Source organism: Eschrichtius robustus, chromosome 16 (genome assembly GCF_028021215.1).
Source record: "Eschrichtius robustus isolate mEscRob2 chromosome 16, mEscRob2.pri, whole genome shotgun sequence".
NCBI classification, from domain to species: Eukaryota; Metazoa; Chordata; class Mammalia; order Artiodactyla; family Eschrichtiidae; genus Eschrichtius; species Eschrichtius robustus.
This window is the reverse complement of record NC_090839.1, coordinates 54405092-54423783: the sequence shown is the minus strand read 5'-3', so window position 1 is coordinate 54423783 and position 18692 is coordinate 54405092. Positions and strand designations below refer to the sequence as shown.

Below are 18692 nucleotides of genomic sequence, written 5' to 3'. Positions count from 1 at the left end.
TGAACGCCCGTCCAGGGTTGCTTGGTGAGCACAGGCTCCAGCACTGTTGGGAGTTTGGTAAATGTGGCTGTGGTGCGTCCAGAGCTGAGAAACAGGTTCTCCCCTCCCTTGGCTCAGCTTCCCAGCTTCCGGCGGAAGACACAGACTCCACTTCCCATTGAGAGCTGACTTAGTCTCTCCTGCCAGCAGTGCCCGGGTGGGGTTGCGGGGGGAACACGATTACTTAGCAAAGTGCCTGGTGCATGAGGAGGCTGCTCCCTGCTCCCTGTCTCTTTAGTGTCAGTGGATTGTTTGTCCTGACTGGCTGTCTCCCTGTTCACGTTGTGTCCTCCCCGACAGTTTTCCCGTTTCTCTGTGGTTTATATTCAGTTTTTAAAAATTTTTAATTTTATTTATTTATTTTTAAATATTTATTTATTTATCTGGTCGTGCTGGGGCTTAGTTGCGGCAGGTGGTCTCCTTAGTTTGTGGCTCACGGACTCCTTAGTCGCAGCAGGCAGGCTCCTTTGTTGCAGCTCGTGGGCTCCTTATTTGTGGCATGCAAACTCTTAGTTGCGACATGCGTGTGGGATCTAGTTTCCTGACCAGGGATTGAACCCGGGCCCCCTGCATTGGGAGTGCGGAGTCTTAACCACTGAGGAACCAGGGAAGTCCCCCAAAATTTTTGTTTTATACTGGAGTATTTACAATGTTATGTTAGTTGCTATACTCACTTTTCAATTTCAGAATACGTTACATTGAAGCAGTAGTTGCCAGGCAGTGGGGAAGACACAGATGAATAAAGGGGGCCTGTCCTCCAGCCGTTTGTCTTCCAGTAGGACAGACAGATCATAGCACAGGCAGCAGGAGGCAGTAAGGTAGTCCAGAGTGGGGGACCCTGGCCCAGTGGAGAAGGTGACACTCATTTGGAAGCAGGTGTTGGGGGTGGTGGGCAGAGCATTCTAGACACAAAGACATGAAAGGACATGGGATGTTCAGCAGCACTGCAGGTGAGCTCAAGGGCAGGGCATGTAGGGAGCGTGGATGGAGCCCCATAGGACAAGGGGGCAGAGGGTGCTGGATTCCCTCCTGTGTGTACTGGGAAGGGCAGCAGCTGGGGCAGGACAGCAGAGAGCACTGAGGATGGCCGATGAGGGTCGCTGCCATTCTGCACAGTCTGCCTTTGTGTGTCCTTTTCTCCGACAGAGCAGGGGCAGAGAAGCTGGATTGGGCTCGATCTGTGGTGGAAGGCTTGCTCAGCAAGGGCAGTAGGATGGTCAGGGGCCGGGGACTCGGGCAGCAGTAGTGAGAGCAGGCGTCAGGTTACGGGGACCGGCATCTAGCGTGACAGGAAGAGCCGGGACCCAGGACTGTTTGGAGAAATGTGGTACTTTCTAGCCCCTCAGCCTTCCACAGGGTATAAGTTGTGGTGGCTTTAAGGGCATGGCTGAAAAAATAGGTTTTGACCTTCAAGCATGTTGGCGATTAAGTTTCCTAGGTGAGGTGACAGGGCCCAGGTGAGCTATGGCGGAAGCTGTGCAGAGGGCAGGTGGCGTGGTGCATCCCAACTTCTCTAGTGTTTACTTTAAGAAAGGCCGTCATTTCCCACCCTTGTAACTGACTCAGCATACGTTTCCTGCGCCTGGGCTTAAGAACAAGGGTTTGTAACACTGACGGTATTGTTCTCTGTTATTTAAGTCCATTTAGGCATGTGCAGTCATCTAGAGCAAGCACTGGTCTTGAAAATCTGTAGTAATATCAGAAATACTGACCTGTAAAATAGGCCTTCGTCATAGCAATTTTTAGAAATAAATTTTCACTTCTGGTTGCAAAGCAGATTGGGAGAAGAGAGGAAAGAGGCATTTGTACAAAGAAAGGGAGAAAGTCAGTCTTTCCTATAGAAAATATCATACTGATGCATTTTTTAAAATAACGGCTCAATTAGTCAAGAGATGCATTAATGCTGCAGATTCTTGAAGTCATCAAGGGGACGAAGTGTGAGCACACCACACGGGCTCTGTAGAAGCTCCATTATGTATGTGGCTCCGTGTGTCACAGTGCACTTTCTTTGTCTTCTAGTTTCGTTGATTGCAAGGAGTGTGGCCGGAAGATGCATCAGATTTGTGTTCTCCACTATGATATCATTTGGCCTTCAGGGTGAGTAATTTCCTGGTGATTTCCTGTGATCTCGGGAAAGGGAAAGCAGTTATGCAGAGAGTAGAGGGGAGGATGCTGGCTGCTACTGCGTTTCATTCATTGTTGTCAGCAAGAATCCGGCAATTAGATGGATGGCAGTTTGTTCTAAATTTAAGTCTTAAGTGTTTGCCCGCTTTAGGAATTGTAGAATCAAAGCAGTCTGCCTCTTCACTTTTGTATAATGATGCGATTTTAATTGCCAACGAAGTATTTTAATGCTGCATTTCACTGGTTTGGCAACATATACTGTTTTATATAATCTGATCACACCCATTATTTTTTTTGCAGCTTTGTGTGCGACAACTGCTTGAAGAAAACGGGCAGAACTCGTAAAGAAAACAAATTCAGTGCTAAGAGTAAGTTGTGGAAGGGTTTTTGTATTTTTTTGTCTTACCCTTGAAGAGAATAATTTGCCTTGATCTTTATATGAAAGTCAGCTTTATGATCAGTCTGTGTTTTAGAAAGTTTAGAAACTTTCATCTAAAACACATATAGTAAACTTTGTGAATTCTGAGAGAGAAAATTTGTCAGCAGATCCTTCTCAAGTAGCTCAGAAATAACACACACACGTCCTGGGCACACTCAGCCCTGGGTACCTGCGGGGGCGGCTGTTTGCCCATCAGTAGGTGTGGGCCCCACTGTTGGGAAGAGTGACCCTCTGGGGCCCTCCGGGAATCAGCCAACATCACCAGGACTGGCAGGAGCCTGGTCTGCACGAGGGCTGGTTGGGTGTGTCGCTGCCGCATTGGGAGTGGCTGCTGGTGTCTGCGAGGAGCAGAGAGCGCGCCCTGTTGCTATAGGAGTAACTTTTCATAGGTAGTCTTCACTTTTTTAGAGACGACACTTTTCAGAAGTGTACAGTGTGTCGTCTTTGTCAACTCGGCAGCTGCTCTCACTTCTCTCCAGTAGGACAGGCAACTAGCACACCGCTTAGGGCTCCCCAGCAAGAGCCAGGCCACCTGAGGAGCTGGAGTAGAAGAGAGATGGGATGGAGGGAGAGGTCCGTGGGCAGGAGGGAAGGGTGGCAGACAAGGAAGAAGCCCCTCTGAAGCCTTCCAAGTCAGCGTTAATTCACGTTCAAACTCTGTCATTACCAAAATCCACAGTTATCCTATCACTTAAACTCACTCTTATAAAATCTTTTGAAATATTGATGAATTAACCAGCTATTATAATATTTCTCTTTAGATCAGGGTTTCTCTACTGACATTTGGGCCAGAAACGTCTTTGTTATGGGGGCTGTCTTGTGCTTAATTAGAATTTTAGCAGCAGGCTGCTGCCCACTAAATGCTGGTAACACTCCCCGCCCCACCCCCCCATGAATGGTGGCCGTCAGAAATGTCTTCATACATTACCAGATGTCCTGGGTTGGGGGCATGCAGGTGAGAACCCCTACTTTAAAGGATCCATTCTGAGTGATGCCACTAAAGCAGTCAGCTACTTAGAATCAATCTCCTGGGCCAGAGCTTTGGTGACCAAAACAGAAATTGCCAGGAGAGCTAGGCTTCAATAGAAGAGCAGTTGCGGCCAGAAGAGAGAGGGGTCGAGGGGGGGGTGGGGCGGGTAGGAGAACCTGAGAGCTGGCCCAGCCCCCACCCTCCCCTAGTGTCCAGAGAATGGTGGAGAGGGATATGTGGACCTTTGGCAAATGAGCTTCAAAGATGTAGAACCTTCACTTACAGAAAAGGACCTTAGAGGTGGTGTGTCTCCCCTTGGTTTTTGATTTGATTGTGTATTAGCATCATCTCTGCAAGTGTCTGTCGGTCACAAAAGAGAGGTTGCATCATTTGCACTGACTTAGTGCAGTGGGCACTCCTTGTCCACGCATGTGGGACCTGTGGGTACAGAGGGCCTTCTGTACTGCACCATTGTATGTCAGGAACTTCAGCATCCTTGGATTTTGGTGTCTGAGGGGTTCCTGGAACCAGTCCCTTGTGGGTGCGGAGGGACAACTGCATTGAAAATATCTTCCAGCTGCTGGGCAGAGAGTGATACTAAACAACTGACTATCCACCCAAAACCACCTCCCCATTAATGCCACATGCACAACGCAACTCGGGTGGCTAAAGGGACGAAAAGTAAGAACTACAAATGCTTTGGAGGTCAGAGTAAGAGAGTGTTTTTACTGTGTTCAGTTATGAAAAACCTTCCTAAAAAAGATAGAGCCCAGAGGTCAGAAAGCAAAAGGCTGAAGGATTTGATCACATAAAGGGAAATATAAGGCTCCCATGGTCAAAAATATACCTGGTGGGGTACAATTTAAAATGTCCATTTTTAGACTCAGCAGTTCCACTTTGACGCACGTCTCCTACAAAGATATTTGCTCATGTGCTTAAAGGCATGTACAGGGCCGTCCGCTGCAGCACGATGGGCTGTGGGGAGTGGAAACGGGAACCTAAACCAAAGCACGTGGCCACCCTGTGGGAAGCCCGAGGCACCATCACAGTGAGGGTGGCCTGGGCCCTGCTGTCCAGTGGGAGGGGCTGCTGCAGAAATGCCCACCCTCAGTGCCTGTACTTGCTGGTCTGGAGGACACCTTCGCATGGCACCGCAGCATGAGAACAGCCCTTCTTTCCCCAGTACTGAGTCTCTGAGCACGTGCTGGCTGCTCTCCAGGTTTACACGGTGCCGTCCCGTGTGTAAAGCCCATGGCTCTTCTCTCAGGGGACACAGCGGAGCACCTCTCCAGCCCTCTTCACGGCGTTCAGTTTGGTGCTTGTGACCAGACCGTCATAATTGTCTCATTTAAAAACTGTATTTTGGGCTTCCCTGATGGCGCAGTGGTTAAGAATCCACCTGCCAATGCAGGGGACACGGGATCGAGCCCTGGTCCGGGAAGATCCCACATGCCGTGGAGCAACTAAGCCCGTGCGCCACAACTACTGAACCTGCGAGCCACAATTACTGAGCCTGCACCCCACAACTACCAAAGCCTGCCCGCCTAGAGCCCGTGCTCTGCAACAAGAGAAGCCACGACAGTGAGAAGCCCACGCACCGCAACGAAGAGTAGCCCCCGCTCGCCACAACTAGAGAAAGCCCGCGTGCAGCAACGAAGACCCAACTCAGCCAAAAATAAATAAATGTATTAAAAAAAAAATAAAATAACTATTTTCAGAGTGAAGTAAGTCAGAAAAACAAATACCGTATATTAACGCATATATGTGGAACCTAGAAAAATGGTACAGATGAACAGGTTTGCAGGGCAGAAATAGAGACACAGATGTAGAGAACAAATTTATGGACAGACACCAAGGGGGGAAAGCGGCGGGGGGTGGGGGGTGGGATGAACTGGGAGATTGGGATTGACATATACACACTAATATGTATAAACTAGATAACTAATAAGAACCTGCTGTATAAAAAAAATAAAATTCAAAAAAAACCCTGTATTTTTAGTACAGGTAATTCAGGTAATTTGGGGAAAAAACGTAAAGACCTAATTTTGAAGGTTTACTCCTATTCATTATGTGAAAATCATAGTGTGTGTAATCGTAGTTTCACAAGGGAAGGGGGAGCTCCCTGCACTAGCGCAGGGTGGCCCTTCTTAGCTGTGTCCTCCCTTTCTGGATTGGAAGCCACCTCATGAGGGAACAAAACTTGCTCAGCAGCGGCATGGGCGGGAGTACAGGGGGGTGAGAACGTGAGAATTTTCTTCTGGGCTTCACAAAGAATAGATGAGATGGTCTAAGTCCTTTGCACCTAATTCTCTTTTTCTCAGGATGGTTATCTCAGCTGTGGGAGGTTGAAATAAGGGGATCCAGAGCATGACTAAACAGCTGTGGAAAGTGTGCACGTGTATCAGAGTGTGAAACATAATTCTACTTCCGCTTATTTTTACAGCTTTTAAAGTTTTTATTTTTTAATGGGGTCTTTATTTCATTGCCATTGTAAGTTTTTTTTTTAATCACCTTTATTGAGGTATAATTTATATACCAAAAAAACTCTACCATTGGTATGTTTATTGCAGAGAAACTAAATTTAAAAAGCCTAAATTTTGCAGATATTTCTTAACCTCAGTAAGGAATCTTCTAAAATCCTGTCATCTATAGTCACTGTTAACCTTTTGCAGCTTTCCCGTCTAGTCTTTTATCCCCATATGCACAGAGTTTTTTTATGCTATGACTGTATGTGTATTTATATGCTGTGTAACTCCTGGCCTGTCCCTGGGAGAGGGAGGGTACAGAGGGGCAGGGCGGAGGAGCCCACCAGCAATGGTGCCAGGCAGGTCTCCGTCCTGGGACAGCGTCCCTTGCTGCCCAGGATTGGAATGCTCGCAGAGCGAGGTAGCCCTTGGCTGCATGCTAGCTTAGCTGTCTCAGACTCTGCACCAGGACTCTCATCAGAGCTGGGCAGGAAGGGGCATTTGTGCCATCCTGTCTCTGAGGCTGTGCCAGCCCTGCCTTCCAGGGAAAGCAGTGGCAGGCTCCCCATTTCTGTTAAGAGTTCTTCAAGTGTGCGTTCCAGCCTTGGGGCACAGCTGTGACACTGAGCAGCTGTGTGGGCGCAGCCAGGGCCAGATCTCTGTCTCACTAGGGGCTGGGCATGTGGGGCAGGAGGCAGGGTGGACCCAGTGCGGCTCCCTCGTGCCTGCTCCCCTGCTTCACCCCAGAGCCCATCTTCTTTCAGATTTGGGTCCACCTTTGTGTCTCTTCTGCCCCTTACAGTTAGAAGAAGATGGAAATATTGGGCATTTGACAGTTTTCAATGCGTGGAATGCCTGAGATTCCAGGGTCCACCTTTCTTTTATAAAATGCTTCTTACCTCATAGGACACATTAGACCCCTTCTGTATTTGGAGAATGTTACTCCTTAAAATACCAGACTACACTGAAAGAGGTGGATTCTGTGACCTCAACCCTCCCGAAGCCCTCTCATCTGCTTGTGCTGGACTTTGCAGGACTGCAGACCACACGGTTGGGAAACCACTTGGAAGACCGAGTCAACAAGTTTTTGCGGCGACAGAATCATCCTGAAGCCGGGGAGGTGTTTGTCCGCGTAGTGGCCAGCTCAGACAAGACAGTGGAGGTCAAGCCCGGGATGAAGTCACGGTTTGTGTGCAGACGTTCCAGTGGGCACCCCACGTGGTTAACCAGAGCCTTGCTTTCTGGCAAAGCTTTAGAGTTTGCATAATTTGAAAGCTTTTCATCAGTTAGCATGTAGCCACCCTTCTGTCAGTATCCCACGTTCATCAGGGGAGGTGGAATTCCTGTCTGAGTGAAGCAGTGTCACAAAGAATGGGGTCAAGGCTCCGAGCTGCCTGCGCCAGTGGAGGAGCTCTGGGCCAGTGGTCAGAAGGGGGGACCTCGCCTCCAGCTTCTCTGCACTGAGCGGGTTTACGGCAGCAGGTCTCGTCTGTAAAGCACTTTGTAAATGGTGGTGATGCATGCAAACATCAGGCTCTTTTATTTCAGGTTTGTGGATTCTGGGGAAATGTCTGAATCTTTCCCGTATCGAACCAAAGCACTCTTTGCCTTTGAGGAAATTGATGGAGTGGATGTGTGCTTCTTTGGGATGCACGTCCAAGAGTATGGCTCTGATTGCCCCCCTCCAAACACAAGGTAATCCTCTAGCTCCTTTGGGGTGCGTGTCACGTGTTGTGCTAGCGACCGAGGCTCTAAACATCTTAGAGAACTACTAGTTAGTTTCGTTAGTTCGTTTTCTGCTAAGCCAGTGGGAAGTGAAGAGTTTTGATGACTGTAGAGTGCTTTGTGTTGTAAGCACACATGGGTTTTGATCCTGGTCTTGCTGTTGCCCCTGTCTTACCTGGGGCAGGTAAACCAATGGAGGAGGGGGTGGGGACTGCTACACAGGCCGGGCTTCTCTTTGATGCACCTATGAAAATGTCACACCTCTGCTGAGAGTTATTTCATGTTCAGTCAAGAATCTGGGTGAGAAGGAATTAGAAGTGGCTTTTCCTAATTTGCCCTGATCTCTCCACGGTTCCCCGTGGTGAGTGATGGCATTGTTTCGTAGTTCAGTGATGAAATTGAATTCTATTTTATTGATTGGTAGCAGAGCTTGGTGATGGCAGATTTCTTATGTCCTGTTTGTGGCCAGTGTAAATGCTATCAAAACAGAATTTATTTCTGGAGCTTTTTTTAGATGCTGGTGTTTGGTTTCAAGTTTGGGAGATAACCTGAACTTTCAATTAATTTCTTCCTCACCCTGCCCCTCAGGCGTGTGTACATATCTTATCTGGACAGTATTCATTTCTTCCGACCCCGATGCCTCCGAACAGCTGTTTACCATGAGATCCTTATTGGATATTTAGAGTACGTGAAGAAATTGGGGTGAGTTTAATTCAAATTATTCAGAACTAATAAAAACTCCGCTTTTAATTTTCACTGTGTATTTTGTGAAATAACACAAGTATTTCTTAAGGTTTTTTGTGTTTTTATTTTAATGTCCTTAAACGGATTCAGGGGTCTCCAGAGCACCCTTCCAGCCAGATGCTCTGTTGGGCCACTTGGGTCTGGGGCTCCCAGCACAGCTCATGTGCTGTCCCTGCCTTCTGTGTTTTTCTCACATTCTAGTCTGTTTTTTTAAAACTTTATTGAGGCATATTTTATGTATCATACAATTCACCTGCTTCAGGTGTACATTCAGTGATTTTTAGTAACTTTACCGAGTAATGCAGCTGTCACGGTAAATCAGTTTCAGAGCATTCTCATCCCCCCCACCCCCGTTAAGATCCCTGCACCCATTTGCTGTTCATCCCTTTTGGACCCCTGCCCCCAGTGACTACTAATCTCCTTTTTGTCTCCATAAATGTGCCTTTTCTGGACGGTTCATAGAAGCGGAATCCTACCAGATGTGGTCTCTTGTGTCTGACTTCTTTTCCTGTCTCTCTTCTTACGTTCTAGATCACATTTCTTTCCCAAATTTGGAAAGGAGATGTTTGATTGAAGTGTCTTGAGCAGAATGAATGAGATCTATTTTGTCTTTAACCCCTTAGAAAGAAATACTCAACTTCCTTTCCAATGTGCAGGAGAAAGTAGATAGGAAATTCAGTGCATCCACCCTGGGGACAAGCCGTCTGATACGCCTGACCCGTTGCCGTCTTCCCAGGCTCTCTCCTGTGTCACAGGTTCCCTTGCAGCGTTAGCCCCTGCCTGACATGCACACCCAAGAGGGAGGTACCGTAGGGCCAATTTCCAGGCTGCGTTTGCACTCTGTAGAGATTTGGCTTTACCCTAACCCCCTTCCCCAGCACAATGGTTTGGAACCTCTCTTAGGCCTCTCACGTGTTCTGCCAGAAGCATTTTGTAATTTCTTTTTTGTTGTTTTTCTTCATAGTTATTTCTGTCCTTTGGTCCGTGTTCCTCAGCTGTTACTCCTCAAAGGCAGGGATGATTTTGCTCACTGCTTCCATCTGAATTGTGTGTATGTCCTGCAGGTATGTAACAGGACACATCTGGGCCTGTCCCCCAAGTGAAGGAGACGACTACATCTTCCATTGCCACCCCCCGGATCAAAAAATCCCCAAGCCAAAGCGCCTGCAGGAGTGGTACAAGAAGATGCTGGACAAGGCCTTTGCCGAGCGCATCATCCATGACTATAAGGTGCCCACACCGCTGAGGGCGGGGGTGGGGGGGGGGCCTCCTCACCACTGACTCCCACATCTTCACGTGTCTCCCTCTGTGCTCACATGGGTTAGAATTATATCTACTTATGAGTATTGGAAAGCAAAAATTAAAAAATTTTAAAATCATAAACTAAGAAGCAACTTCTCTGCTGTCCGTCAAGATTTGCAGTTGGCAGTCCAAGAGAAGTGGCGGCAGAGCCTGTGAAACCATGCGCCTCAGGAGTGCGCGGTCCCCTCTCCACGTCATGGCCCCGAGCCCCCTCCCCAGAGTGTTGTCACCCAGCCCGCCTCTTCTCACCGCTGTGCTTGTTCACTTTCCAGGACATTTTCAAACAAGCAACTGAAGACAGGCTCACCAGTGCCAAGGAACTGCCCTATTTCGAGGGTGACTTTTGGCCTAACGTGTTGGAGGAGAGCATTAAGGAGCTGGAACAGGAGGAAGAAGAGAGGAAGAAGGAGGAGAGCACCGCGGCCAGTGAGACCCCAGAGGTAAAGCCCAAGGGAGGGCCCCAGCGCACGTGCTAAAGGCTGCGCTACAGCAGGTCAGGGAGTGAGTGTGGGCTGCTCAGTTCTCAAGACATGGCCTCCTTTGTCTGTGGTGGTGTTTTCATACCTAACCTCACCGTGTTACCGCCCACCACAGGGCAGGCCTGGGCCTGGGGGCACAGCCCACACTGGGTGCTGGGCGAACTGGAGACACATCACCTACTAGGTGGACAGAGGGGCTTGCTCTGGCATCTCTGGGCAGGACAGCGGGGCTGAGACATGGCAAGATGAGAGAGGAGGGCGCCCTGCCAGGGAGCCCAGAAGAGGTGCTGGAGATGGAGATGGAGATGGAGACGGGTATCATGATCAGGAACCAGTCAGTTCACTTTAGAGATGACTTGAGGAGGAGACTCTTGTTTGCCAGGCCTCATTCACTCTCCTTGTGGTAAACTGCCCCCCACTCTTCACTGGGTGTTCATGCGTCTGTGCACTCACTCTGGTCACTGAGCCCCCGCCATGTGCGGGCACCGTCATGAGGGGTGCAGTGGGAACTAAAGAGGTCTCCATCCCTGCCTTCAAGGGGTGTGTGTCCTAGTGTGTGGTGCATGCTGAGATGGTGTAGGACAGACAGGAGGGAAGAGGGCAGATGCAGCACCTTTGGGAGGGCCTGTCTGGGGAGGTGGCATCTGAGCAGAGACTGACTGGTGAGAGGAACCCAGAAGATCCAGGAGGAGGAGCCTCCAGCAGGAGGAGGAGGGTGGCAGAGCCCGAGTCGTGCCGTGTTTCACACGTTCAAGTAAGAGATGATGGTGGTTTAGTTGGATTCGTAGCGCTCGGCAGTGAGCAGCGTATGACGTGTTTTGAGAGTAACAACCTCAGAACTTAGGGTGCATCTTTGTGGCGCATGAGGAAGATCCTGGATCGAGGCTGCCTGCTGGGTCTGGGGCCTTAGAATTGAGTCAGTGTTGCTGCGTCTCCCTGAAGGGGAGAAGGAAGGGAGAGCACACTTGGGGGAAGAAGTCAAGAATTGGCTGCAGATGTGTTAATCTCGAGATGCCTGTTTCCAGCCGTGCAGGCCTGGGGCCCTCAGGAGGGCTTGGGGCTGCATGTGGAGCCAGCATCCGGAGCCAGGGGTCTAGGGTTGAACGTCTGCATGGCTGCTTCGTGCCAGGCAGCATGTGCTTTAGGGTTTGTCCTTTTTGCAAGACAGCATCCCTAGCCCCTTCCAAAATGGAGAAAGCATGGGTGAGGATGTGACAAGTACTCGTGTCACAGGTGGGTCCCGAGGAGAGGTCGAGGGCTGTGGTCATCGTTCTCTGCCTGCCTTTTGCTGGACCTCCCTGGAGGCAGGACCCGTCATCCCCTGGAACATGGGGTGACTCAGGGCTGGAGGTGCTGCTCCTCAGGGACTGCAGAGATGCCGGCAGGTCCCTCCCTCAAGCTGACCTGGATTTCAGTGGAAACGTGGAGTGCCTGTGGGAGAAAGACCACAGCCGATTAGTGAACCCAGGTTCCTCTGCCTCTGCCGGACGGCCACCCAGGCACAGGAGGTGGCCTGAGTCAGCACTGGCATCCAGGGCTCAGGGGGTGCTGGGAGGAGAGTCTGTGCTGCCGGCCGAGCTGCCACAGAGGGGCTCTGAGGGGGACACGGCCCTGGCCGTGTGCCCGTCGAGGAGGAGTGCCTGCCTCCAGCCAGTAGAAAACATAGGACCAGGAGAAACGGCTTCCACCCCCTCAGTGGTTAGATCCCAACTAGCATCCCAGGTGTGTTCTTCCCTCCAGCCTCCACGTGATGTGCGGCTGTTGTGGCACAGGCAGTGCTTGCTTTATGTTCGTCACCACTGTACCCATTCAGTCCTGGCCAAGTCCGGGCCCTGCTTCCATACTCATCTCCTTCCCCTCAGCGGTTTCCTCTGAAGGCAGCAGTGTTGACAGCCACGCACATGGCCTGTGCGCAGGCAGGTAGGGGTCTGCTCGGCGGTCTCCTGCCTCAGGCCCAGCTCCCTGGAGCCCCCGCAGCAGGAACTGGTGGTCTCCCTGCTGGACATTGGAGCAGGAGGCTAGGCAGGGCCGACAGCTCTGAGTCTTATTACAGGGCAGCCAGGGCGACAGCAAGAACGCCAAGAAAAAGAACAACAAGAAAACCAACAAGAATAAAAGCAGCATCAGCCGAGCCAACAAGAAAAAGCCCAGCATGCCCAACGTGTCCAACGACTTGTCCCAGAAGCTCTATGCCACGATGGAGAAGCACAAAGAGGTGGGGGTGGGCGGGGTGGGGTGGGGGCGGACCAAGGGCAGGGGGAGGAGGCCCGGCCTGGCGACACCACGCTGCTTGTCACCAACGCAGTTCAGCCCCGGGGACAGCAGGAGTCGGCTCGGTCCTTCTCTCAGCGAGGCTGACACTGCTCCTCCTCCCTGCCGTCCCCCAGGTCTTCTTTGTGATCCACCTCCACGCTGGGCCCGTCATCAACACGCTGCCCCCCATTGTCGACCCCGACCCCCTGCTCAGCTGTGACCTCATGGATGGGCGGGACGCCTTCCTCACGCTGGCCCGGGACAAGCATTGGGAGTTCTCCTCCCTGCGGCGCTCCAAGTGGTCCACGCTGTGCATGCTGGTGGAGCTGCACACCCAGGGCCAGGACCGCTTCGTCTACACCTGCAACGAGTGCAAGCACCACGTGGAGACGCGCTGGCACTGCACCGTGTGCGAGGTGAGCGCGGGGCACCTGCCCGCGCAGAGCTGCCGGCAGAGCTGGCAAGGCCCACGGCGCTCTCGGGCTGTGCATGTGTGTTTCAGGGCAACTCTTAGACAGTTGGCGTTTTCTAGGGAGAAAATGACCAGATGAATGCTCATCTGTCCACTCCACTAGTCCACTGTTGGTTTTGAGATTGTGTTTTGGGGTTCACGAATGAGAGGGTTTCTCTCGATGTTGGTGGGGTTCCTGCCCTGTGCCTGTTCTGGGGCTTAGCACCAGCCGTCCAGGGCAAGGAGCAGCCGGTGTCTGCTCACGGGGCAGCCTGGTCCCGACCTCGTCCCAACGGCATGTGTCCAGGGTGCGGGGGAGCTGGTCTTCAGGGGACGGAGGGAAGCCAGTGAGCTTCCCTGGGAGACAACATTTGTGCTGACCTTTCCAGGATGCGGAGATGATCACAAGCACTTTGTTATTTTATTTGTTGTGTTTCGTTAACACCAGCTCTGTGTCAGGCACGTGCACAGGCCTTTCGGTGCAGGGTGGGAGGGCAGAGAGAAGAGAGCACGGTGGTGCTTTGGTTCCATTGGGATTCTGACTGGTTCCTCTTCTGGTGCTCCCAGTCTAGGCTTGCCAAGAGGTCGGGGTTCCCTGCTGCTGTCAGGCTGGGTCCCTTTGGTCAGGGGTCTTGAACCCCTCCTCCCTTGTCCTGGTGGATCCTGTGGTCAGACCACACCGGCACCCCCCCCCCCCAGGCGGTCTCGGCCTGTCCCTGGCACAGGCGGGTCACTTGCACGGGGTATCACGTGCTCTGCCTCCCCCCGCAGATGGTCAGACTCCCCTCCTGCCCAGTCCTCACCTTGCTGGTGTCAACGCCTAGATAGTCCCCATAGTCGAGCGCTCCACAGCAGCAGCTCTGTGCTCTCTGGGGGCAGAGAGGTTCTCTACAATGCCCTCGTCTCTCTGCCACTCTCTCCAGCTTCCTTTTGTCCTCTCTCTTATTTCCCACTGTGGGGATTTTCACGTCCTTGCTGTGAGAAGGTTAGCAGTCCTGGTCACAGGGCTCATCCTCCAGATCTAGTGCTTTGTGGTCTCCGTCTCCAGGTGCAGCTTTTAGAAACCTGGGGAGGGGGCATTATGTTGCCATGGTGCGAGCCCAGGGCCTTCCTCCTGGTAAAGGCCTCTCAGCCCCAGTGCCCGCCCGAGCTCTGGGGATGCACCGAGGGCACCCGCAGCAGCCCCAGAGCATAGGGGCCCCAGCCTCGGGGTGCTCACGAAGCTGCACACACTGTGAGCCAGCAGGTTGGGAGAAGGCAGAGGGGCCCCCAGAAGAGGGCGACTAGGTGCACTGGTGGTCTCTGGAATTTCTGGGCTGTGGAGTGTTCCCGGGAGGGAAGGTTCCGGGGAGCAGACACGTTTGGCATCTGTGAGCCTCGTGGGGATGGTGGGGAGCTGGTGGTCGGGGCCGCGTGCTGACGCTGGCTTGTCCCTTGTCCTCGCCCGCAGGACTACGACCTCTGCATCAACTGCTACAACACGAAGAGCCACACCCACAAGATGGTGAAGTGGGGGCTGGGCCTGGACGACGAGGGCAGCAGCCAGGGTGAGCCACAGTCCAAGAGCCCCCAGGAGTCACGGCGCCTGAGCATCCAGCGCTGCATCCAGTCCCTGGTGCACGCCTGCCAGTGCCGCAACGCCAACTGCTCACTGCCGTCCTGCCAGAAGATGAAGCGGGTGGTGCAGCACACCAAGGGTTGCAAGCGCAAGACCAACGGCGGCTGCCCAGTGTGCAAGCAGCTCATTGCCCTCTGCTGCTACCACGCCAAACACTGCCAAGAAAACAAGTGCCCCGTGCCCTTCTGCCTCAACATCAAACACAAGCTCCGCCAGCAGCAGATCCAGCACCGCCTGCAGCAGGCCCAGCTCATGCGCCGGCGGATGGCCACCATGAACACCCGCAACGTGCCTCAGCAGAGCCTGCCTTCCCCTACCTCAGCACCACCCGGGACCCCCACGCAGCAGCCCAGCACGCCCCAGACGCCACAGCCCCCCGCCCAGCCGCAGCCGTCGCCCGTGAACATGTCACCAGCCGGCTTCCCCAGTGTGGCCCGGACTCAGCCCCCAACAACGGTGTCCACCGGGAAGCCCACCAACCAGGTGCCGGCCCCACCGCCCCCCGCCCAGCCCCCGCCCGCGGCAGTGGAGGCGGCCCGGCAGATCGAGCGGGAGGCCCAGCAGCAGCAGCACCTGTACCGGGTGAACATCAACAACGGCATGCCCCCGGGGCGCACGGGCATGGTGACGCCGGTGAGCCAGATGGCCCCCGTGGGCCTGAACGTGCCCCGACCCAACCAGGTCAGTGGGCCCGTCGTGCCCAGCCTGCCACCTGGGCAGTGGCAGCAGGCGCCCATCCCCCAGCAGCAGCCGATGCCAGGCATGCCCAGACCCGTGATGTCCATGCAGGCCCAGCCGGCCGTGGCCGGGCCGCGGATGCCCAGCGTGCAACCGCCCCGGAGCATCTCGCCCGGCGCCCTGCAGGACCTGCTTCGGACCCTGAAGTCCCCCAGCTCCCCACAGCAGCAGCAGCAGGTGCTCAACATCCTCAAGTCCAACCCTCAGCTGATGGCAGCTTTCATTAAACAGCGCACGGCCAAGTACGTGGCCAGTCAGCCCGGCCTGCAGCCCCAGCCCGGCCTGCAGCCCCAGCCCGGCCTGCACCAGCAGCCCAGCCTGCAGAACCTGAATGCCATGCAAGCCGGCGGGCCGCGGCCCGGCGTGCCTCCACAGCAGCCGGCGATGGGCGGCCTGAACCCCCAGGGCCAGGCCCTGAACATCATGAACCCGGGGCACAACCCCAGCATGGCAAGTATGAACCCACAGTACAGAGAGATGCTGCGAAGGCAGCTCCTGCAGCAGCAGCAGCAGCAGCAGCAACAGCAGCAGCAGCAGCAGCAGCAGCAGCAGGGCAGTGCCGGCATGGCCGGGGGCATGGCGGGGCACGGCCAGTTCCAGCAGCCTCAGGGACCCGGAGGCTACCCCGCGGCCATGCAGCAGCAGCGGATGCAGCAGCACCTCCCCATCCAGGGCAGCTCCATGGGCCAGATGGCGGCCCAGATGGGACAGCTCAGCCAGATGGGGCAGCCTGGGCTGGGCGCAGACAGCACCCCCAATATCCAGCAGGCCCTGCAGCAGCGGATTCTGCAGCAGCAGCAGATGAAGCAGCAGATTGGGTCCCCGGGCCAGCCGAACCCCATGAGCCCCCAGCAGCACATGCTCTCAGGACAGCCGCAGGCCTCGCACCTCCCCGGCCAGCAGATGGCCACGTCCCTCAGTAGCCAGGTGCGGTCTCCGGCCCCTGTCCAGTCTCCGCGGCCCCAGTCCCAGCCTCCACATTCCAGCCCGTCGCCACGGATACAGCCCCAGCCTTCACCACACCACGTCTCGCCCCAGACTGGTTCCCCCCACCCAGGACTCGCAGTCACCATGGCCAGCTCCATAGATCAGGGACACTTGGGGAACCCCGAACAGAGTGCAATGCTCCCCCAGCTGAACACCCCCAACAGGAGTGCGTTGTCCAATGAGCTGTCCCTGGTCGGCGACACCACGGGAGACACCCTAGAAAAGTTTGTGGAGGGTTTGTAGCATTGTGAGAGCATCACTTGTTTTTTTTTCCCTTTCATGTTCTTGGACCTTTTGTACTGAAATCGAGGCATCTGGGCTCTTTTTATTCCTAGATGGAACTGCTACTTCCAAGTCATGGAAGGGTAGATTGCTGTTTAAAGAAACAATACAAAGAATATATTTTTTTGTTAAAAACCAGTTGATTTAAATATCTGGTCTCTCTCTCTCTTTTTGTTTTTTTTTTTGTTTTTTTGTTTTTTGTTTTGGGGGGAGGGGGGTTTTGTTTGGATTCTTTTTGTCGTCATTGCTGGTGACTCATGCCTTTTTTTAACGGGAAAAACAAGTTCATTATATTCATATTTTTTATTTGTATTTTCAAGACTTTAAACATTTATGTTTAAAAGTGAGAAGAAAAATAATATTCAGAAACTGATTCCTGAAATAATGCAAGCTTATAATGTATCCCGATAACTTTCTGACGTTGCGGGAAGATTTTTTCTATAGTGAACTCTGTGGGCGTCTCCAAGTATTACCCCTGGATGATAGGAATTGGCTCCTGAGCGCACACACGTACACACCCACACACACATCTATCTATACATACTGGCTTAAGCCAAACTCTTGTCTTGCAGATGTAGAAATTGTTGCTTTGTTTCTCTGATAAAACTGGTTTTAGACAAAAAATAGGGATGATCACTCTCTTAGACCATGCTAATGTTAATAGAGAAGAAGCATTCTTTTCTTTCTTCTATGTGAAACTTGAAATGAGGAAAAGCAATTCTAGTGTAAATCATGCAAGCGCTATAATTACTATAAATAAGAAAATTCAAGAAGATTCAATCACTGTATAGAATGGTAAAGTACCAACTCATTTCTTATATCATATTGTTAAATAAACTGTGTGCAACAGACAAAAAGGGTGGTCCTTGAATTCATGTACATGGTGTTAACACTTCGTGTTCCAGCTCTTTTGTTATGAAAATGCTGTTTTCAACATTGTATTTGGACTATGCATGTGTTTTTTTCCCCCATTGTATATAAAGTACCGCTTAAAATTGATATAAATTACTGAAGTTTTTAACATGTATTCTGTTCTTTAAGATCCCTGTAAGAATGTTTAAGGTTTTTATTTATTTATATATATTTTTGGAGTCTGTTCTTTGTAAGACATGATTCTGATTGTTTGCTCACAGAGGAAAGGTGGGGGCTGCGGTCCTGGTGGCCGGGGGCGGGGGGGGTGGGGGACTGGGGTGGCAGCTGGGCTCAGCCAAGGCCTGGAGGGCCCTCCTTTGCTGCTCATGGAAGAACCTCACTCAAGAGCCGGGGACACAAGTGGCCCTGAAACAGCACTTTGTCGCCTGTCCACACTCCCCATCTTAGCCACCCCCGCTCCTACATGCCAATCCCAGAATTGATGCAAAGGGTGTTCCCAGGAACTACAGGGGGTTCCTGGCCTGCCCCCAAATCCTGGTTCAGTGAGGGAGGATGCCGCCACGGCCTCTGACGCTGGGCTGGGCAGATGCGGCTCCAGTCCTGCCTTCTCCACCTTCCTCTAGAGACAGCGAGGTACTGCCCTGGGGGCCGCTGGGGGGAACGATGTGGAACACTGGCCACCAGCCCTGCTGGGGTGAGAAGAGGCCTCCAGCTTCGAGCGACACTTGCACTCGGCCACCTGGTCCACCCCTCCTCTCTGAGTCCAATTCCAGGGGCCCTTAACTGAGGGGGTGACACTCGAGGTCCTGAATGCTGTAAAAATGACATCTATGAGGAAGACCACCGCCAGGAGAGTTGACATTCATTCTTTGGTCTGTGCACCCCCTCCCAGGGCACTGGCAAGTGGGGTCCTGTCTCATTCCCCTGCCGCCCAACCAAGGGTGGTCTCAATCGAGGGGTTGTGATGTCAGAAATCACAGCCCAAATAGCTTTCCTTTTGCCCCTGTATTCACAAAAATCTTTTCAAAACACTTGAACTGGGAATCTAAATTTGAGGAAACTCTCTAATTAGTTGTAACACAGGGCTTCGAATCTTGTTCTAATGTTGTAGATTTAGCCAGGTAAGACTAAGACCACCATCTCGCCACCAACCAACCCCCATCCCCACCCATCCCCAAAGGGAAGCGGGGCCAGGCCCTCCAT

General features: G+C 52.6%; 1 protein-coding gene across 1 annotated transcript in view; it reads left to right on the top strand.

Annotated features, from left to right (window-relative positions):
• The window catches only part of CREBBP (CREB binding protein), a 128936-nt gene extending 111243 nt beyond the window's left edge, over window positions 1–17693 (top strand). Inside the window, exons 22-31 of the mRNA XM_068565397.1 lie at window positions 2059–2136; window positions 2464–2531; window positions 7072–7222; window positions 7586–7732; window positions 8351–8464; window positions 9571–9736; window positions 10081–10248; window positions 12341–12502; window positions 12675–12956; window positions 14442–17693. Of these exons, the coding sequence (XP_068421498.1) occupies window positions 2059–2136; window positions 2464–2531; window positions 7072–7222; window positions 7586–7732; window positions 8351–8464; window positions 9571–9736; window positions 10081–10248; window positions 12341–12502; window positions 12675–12956; window positions 14442–16577 (3472 nt within the window). The 3' untranslated portion in view covers window positions 16578–17693. The remainder of the gene's footprint in view (window positions 1–2058; window positions 2137–2463; window positions 2532–7071; window positions 7223–7585; window positions 7733–8350; window positions 8465–9570; window positions 9737–10080; window positions 10249–12340; window positions 12503–12674; window positions 12957–14441) is intronic.
• Window positions 17694–18692: the final 999 nt, after the last annotated feature.